This window comes from Hyposmocoma kahamanoa, unplaced genomic scaffold (genome assembly GCF_003589595.1).
Source record: "Hyposmocoma kahamanoa isolate Upper Pololo Valley unplaced genomic scaffold, ASM358959v1 270, whole genome shotgun sequence".
Lineage (NCBI taxonomy): Eukaryota > Metazoa > Arthropoda > Insecta > Lepidoptera > Cosmopterigidae > Hyposmocoma > Hyposmocoma kahamanoa.
In genome coordinates this window covers 2,684,482-2,690,447 of record NW_020653770.1, presented here as the reverse complement: position 1 = coordinate 2,690,447, position 5,966 = coordinate 2,684,482, and the positions used below count along the sequence as shown (strand labels likewise).

Below are 5,966 nucleotides of genomic sequence, written 5' to 3'. Positions count from 1 at the left end.
ATATTACAAAAAAAATGGTTTTTTTTTTTAATTTTTGTATTTTTCTGACACTCCTGAAGACGGAGCTAATAAATCATGTTTATTAGCTACGCCCGCCACCCTGAGACATAAAATTGACAAGTCCCATATATTTGTAGTTTCACCAGCGCCCTTACCCCCTGATTGTCCCTATGTATCTAATTGAATAAGTCATAAAATGTTGGAATGAAACTATTTTTCTGGATTTAAATCGATTTAAATTAAACGGTTGACTCAGTCAACCGTGACCATGGGACCTGTAAAGGGCCCGAAACGTCGGTTTGTTTGAAAAAACAAATATACGCGATTTAAATCCGGAAAAATAGTTTCATTCCTATGTGTAACAATCGCGAAAACCTAAGAACTCATAAAATGTTGCTCAATTTCTATACCGTTGTATTGCAGGAAAGACGGAGGGCAGTTCAGGCCTATGGAAAGGAAACGACACGTTGGTAGAAAAAAGAAACGGACACATAGGAAACCTACAACTTGCCACCAGGTTAGTTTTCATTATTAAGATGGGCTTATTTATTGTACGCTCTCATACATTGTTTGGTATAAGTCAACGCACGCGGCGACTTGCTTTAGCCACGTGACGCACTTTAGTTGTGAACACGTAATTGTAGTAAGATTATTTAGTAGTCCAGGGTAGTACTGCCACCTTACCTATTTCTGCCGTCAAGCAGATGTGTCAACATTACAGGTTTCTGGTTTTTAAAGGTAAGAGTGCTGGTGAAATTACAGGCACATGGGACTTGTTAACTTAAGTCTCATGGTGTGGGGCGCAGTGGCAGTGCCCCTCAGGTCTTTGTGAGTTAAAGCTCTGTGTAGCACTGCTACTGTTATGGACAGGCGTGTCGCTTACCATCAGGCGCACGAATTGTTCGTCCCGTCACTTAGCTATTGTAAAAAAAAACTCGTTTACAGACTCGGCCATAAATTATCGGAGCAGGACAGTGATATTGCGCTCTCTCTCCCAGTTACTTAGTGTGTAATAATAACGCACACACTCAAATAGCCCCACACTAGGGAAACCCTGTGTCGCGGATGTCGTGGACACACACAGACAACCACAAATTACGCCCAAACACACGAGAGAAATAAATGTAGGCCATACAAATATTTCTCCCGGCCTGGGAATCGAACGTGGGAACTCTGCGTGGCAGTCCAGCAAGGTAACCGTTCGACCACGGTGACAGACTAAGAAGGATTTTTCAAAATTCAGCCCCTAAGTGAATGAAACAACGTATATGAAAGTATTCGCTAATATTTACAGCCATGGACTATGAGACCTATACAAAGCCCGAAACGGTAGGTTGTTTAAAAAAACCAACATACACGATTTAGATTCGAGAAAATAATTTCATATCCAATGTGTTGGCAATCGCGAAGACCTAAGAATAAAAGCAATACTTTAAGCAGTGTCCTAAATTTAAATCGCTTTCCTGTTGACAGTGCGGCGAACATTTTGATACACAAGCGGCCTGCATGAAACACCACCTGACCATGCACCCGCGCACGTCGTTCTGCCCGCCGCAGGAGAGGCACATCTGCGAGATCTGCGGGGCATCCCTAGCGGTGAGTCATCTAAGTTGTTTATAATTAACAACAGCACATTGTTCCAACAAGCCCTTAATAAAATTTCACCCTGTAGACGCATGTTTTGTAAACATATTCATATATTAATTAAATTTTTATTGAATTGATATTCAATAATTTTTTGTGAAATTACTCCACTAGTTTGTTATAATTATTAATACAAAGATCGAACACTCAGAAAAAATTCCTTCGATCCGGCCGGATTCGAACCGACGTCTTCTTGCATACCGTGCCAGACGCTATACCAACTAAGCCACGGAACGAACCAACGGACCCCACGAATTTTTCTATGTGCTTGCGTCGTATCTTTGTATTTGGTTTTTCAACGACTTTTTAGTCGTAGCGCCATCTATGAGAAATCTATGAAAGATTTATCACCCAGTTAGTACCTTTACAGCTACCAGTCCTGGCGAGAGATGTCGCTATTCACTGTATTAATTAAATTTTTATTGAATTGATATGCAATTAATACCGGATTGAAGGATTTTTTTTCTGAGTGTTCGATCTTTGTATTAATAATTATAATATTCATATTTTTTTTTTAATTAGCAGTTGTTGAAGTAAGAAAACCCGTAATAAGTTGGATGAATTAATCAGTGTTTAAGTTGTCACAGCGACTGATACTGTTTACTGGAAGACGTTGGTTCGAATCCAGCCGGATCGGAGAAATGTTTTCTTTGTGTTTATAATTATAACAAACAAGTGCAGTAATTTCACGGAAATAATTGAATATCATGGTGGTCAAACATCGTGACATACAATAAACTTAAAAAAGATTACTTGGCTTTGACTGGACGTGTGTGTACCTGATCGCAGCCTGGCAGCGTGGCCACCCACATCAACATGCACACGCGAGCGAAGGTGCACACCTGCGAGACGTGCGGTCGCGCGTTCCACTCCAGTGTGGGGCTCAAACGCCACATGGTGGTAAGTACTAATTCAAATTCATTTATTCCGATGCATGGGATACTATTGCCATGGGGTATCAATTCATACTAATTAACTTTAGTATATATTTAAAACTGTAAATGGTGACACTTCGAGAGAGAAAATGAAAACTATTAAATTTCGAAAATTTGAGGTGTTACTAAATAAGAAGTATAAAGTAAATAAAATGTTATTTATTTGATATTTAATTATTTTTTGTGAAATTTCCCCAGCTATTATTATTAACACAAAGAAAAAATTCCTTTGATCCGGCCGGATTCGACGAAATACTTTCATAGATTTCTCATAGATGGCGCTACGGCTAGAAGGTCCGCTGGTTCGTTCCGTGGCTTAATTGGCATAATGTCTGACACGGTTTGCTAGGAGACGTCGGTTCGAATCCGGCCGAATCGAGGGATTTTTTTGAGTGTTCGATCTTTTATTAATATTTATTTTAAAAAGTAATTCAAAATTTAAACAACATTTTAGGGATTAAAAAGTCCGAAAACTAGAACTAAAAAGCCGTTGAAAAACTAAATACGAAGACACGACGCAAGAACATAGAAAAATTCGTGAGGTCCGCTGGTTCGTTCCGTGGCTTAGTTGGTATAGCGTCTGGCACGGTAAGCTAGAAGACGTCGGTTCGAATCCGACCGGACCGAAGGAATCTTTTCTGAGTGTTCGATCTTTGTATTAATAATTATAACAAACTAGTGGCGTAATTTCACAAAAAATAATTGAATATCAATTCAATAAAAATTTAAAACATTTTAGGAATGTTGAAATTAAAATTCATTTACATTTATGAAAATTGGTGAAAACAGTTAACTGTCGTTGAAATGACAACAAATCGAATGTTTCTCATTGGTATTCTTTTTGATTTGTTAGTTTGCAATCAATCGTATAGATGGCACTTCTTTGAATTTCATCCCGAAGTAACGTTTTAGCACGAACTTTTTATTCAAAATATTAAAAGTAACTTTAGTAGCAGTAGAGCTGCTTGTGAAACAGTTCGTCCAGAGAAGTATTGCCACCTTACCTATTTCTGCGTTCCGGTTTTGAAGGGTAAGGGTGCTGGTGAAATTACAGGCATATGGTACTTGTCAAATGATGTCTCGGGGTGTCCGTCGCAGTGGCAGTGCCCTTCAGATCTTTGTGATTTAAAGCTCTGCGCGACTTTGCAACTGTTAAGGAAAGGCGTGTCGCTTTCCACCAGGCACACGGCTTGTTCGTCCCGTGACTTCAGAGGGAGCAGAGGAAAAATTCCTAATCTTCGATTTGATTTTAGAGGGGTACATCCACTTTAAAGTTAAAAATAAAATGTTGTATGAGTAACTACACGATATATTCAAGCATAGACATTAAGAAGGAGCATGCCAAAAAGTCTTGACGTTGGCTCCGCCCAAATTTGTGAAACAAATATATGCCTGAAGTTCCCGTGACACGTTCGCGATACACAGCCTCATCGAGTTTGTATCTTTACCAATAAACCTTTTACAACTTATCTACCTGTTTAAACATTTAGATGTCAGTACTATAGCGCAGTATTGGCCCTTACATCGTTTTGGTCCTTCGAGCCGGATTGTTAGTGCTGTGTTGGTTCATCAGTGTAGTTGGCCTCCCACAAGCGGATCTCACCAACTACATTGAGAAGGCGTACATAACGCAGTGAATTAGCACACACTAGCTCTCTCTATCGACTTGCGAAGCTTACCAACTAACGTCAAGATGGCTTTGGATACTAAATCTCTTCTTCAAATGCAAAATCTGTGCTTCGAGAACATAAGGACGATTCTCGTTAACTACGAGAAAGACAAAAAGGAAGGACGCAAAGTAAGCGGAACTAAAATGTGCGGCTGTAAACCTTACAGATATGTTATAGTATGTATATGTATAGAACAAGAGCTATTGGTACATAAATTCATTCGTTCATTTCATTATTATTTCAGACACACACTGGTGAGAAGCCATTCGCGTGCAGCCTGTGCGACAAGCGTTTCACGCAAAGCAACAGCATGAAACTCCATTACAAAACCTTCCACCTCAAACAGCCCTACCCTAAAAGGTAATTTATTTCTTTAGTGATTATCAAACTTTAATAAAGAACTTCTCACAGTAAAATGATAGGTCATTGCGCAAAAGTGTTGCCTAATTACAAGTAACTAGTGATTGCAGTCGATAAATATTCTATCGACTATCGATTAAATGTTAGTCAAGCATATGCAATAAATAACCGAACTTGTTTGATTTGAATAATACTTGACCGATTATTCGTTTAACTACGTCGGTTCGGTTCGAAGGAATTTTTGTTAATAAATAATAAATAATTGTAATAAATATGTATAGATAACCAATATCGCCCGTCCTTATTAAAATTTCTATGAATAAAAATTTAAACTAGTAGGTCAACGGTAAAAAGAGGAATAAAGAAGGCTATAACGCAAAGAATATAGTAATCATTAGAACGTAGTAGCATTCACAATATAGACATTTTTAGCAAAACGTTACCTTCTTTCACAATCTATCGATTAAACTGTCGACAACAGCTACATCACTATTTAAAATTTTATGAAAACTGGCAACCCTGCAAATGTAATTTTACTCCGTCTTCAAAAAAAGACAGACTACAGTAATATACTTGAGCAAGATTGCCATTATTTTACAAATAACCCTGTATTGAAAAGGTTGTTGTAGTTATTCTACACAATAACAAAAAAAAACATAAAAAAACAATTTTGTCTCTACTTCGTTGTTCCCAGAAACAGACGAAAGAACAAAGACGACTTACTTGACGGCCAAGAGAAGTCATCCGAAGACGAATCCAGCTCCAGCATGCCGTTACTACGACGAGCTCCAGAGGACGTTCATTACTTAGCACTTAGCTAGTAACAGACCCGTGCCCAGCAGTGGCAGCTAAGTGAAAACGGAGCTAATTCAATATTGAGCGAATAGGTTACACCTAATTCGTGATTCTATAAGTTTTTGAATGGGAATTAGTCGGTTTTCGATGTTTAGCAAACTGTTGAGCATGGCGAGAAGTCAAGAAAACAATTCTAAAACACATAATTTAACATGACTAACCCTCGGAACTTCAGTAATCATGGTAGTAAAAATATGAAAATCAATAAAAATTAATACAAACCCTAATCGTCTCCGGAGTTCAATTATCGCCATCTGATGCGCGTAAAGAGAACAAAAATCAATCATAACAAAATTCAACGTGAACGAAACACACTACTCCTCCCAACAATTTATTTAACTTTTGACACATGTATACCTTCGAAGTTCCGTAATTATTGACATACAACGTTAGACAAAAAAATACAATACTTCCTGAACTCTTATTTTTTAATTTTAGTGAAGCGATGTGCCCTTTGGCTCCGATATTTATCGAGTCAGCGGATTACGTAACAAAAATTAAT

General features: G+C 38.1%; 1 protein-coding gene across 2 annotated transcripts; it reads left to right on the top strand.

Moving 5' to 3' along the window:
- The first annotated feature begins 429 nt into the window (after window positions 1-429).
- Window positions 430-5,696, top strand: LOC113229053 (zinc finger protein 596-like). 2 transcript variants are annotated; one of them, XM_026462537.1, is made up of 5 exons: window positions 430-517; window positions 1,474-1,596; window positions 2,434-2,544; window positions 4,494-4,609; window positions 5,310-5,696. In XM_026462537.1, the coding sequence occupies exons 1-5, from the start codon at window positions 449-451 to the stop codon at window positions 5,428-5,430; spliced, it is 540 nt and encodes a 179-aa protein (XP_026318322.1). In that variant the 5' UTR covers window positions 430-448; the 3' UTR covers window positions 5,431-5,696. The 2 variants fall into 2 exon arrangements, with proteins under 2 accessions (XP_026318322.1, XP_026318320.1); XM_026462535.1 differs by having other exon boundaries at window positions 5,304-5,696.
- The last annotated feature ends 270 nt before the right edge of the window (window positions 5,697-5,966 follow it).

Coding starts and splice junctions, on each gene's coding strand:
- LOC113229053 (XM_026462535.1), top strand. CDS start 449: ATGGAAAGGAAACGACACGTTGGTAGAAAAAAGAAACGGACACATAGG. Junction 1,597..2,433: donor TCTGCGGGGCATCCCTAGCG/GTGAGTCATCTA, acceptor ACCTGATCGCAG/CCTGGCAGCGTGGCCACCCA. Junction 2,545..4,493: donor GGCTCAAACGCCACATGGTG/GTAAGTACTAAT, acceptor TTATTATTTCAG/ACACACACTGGTGAGAAGCC.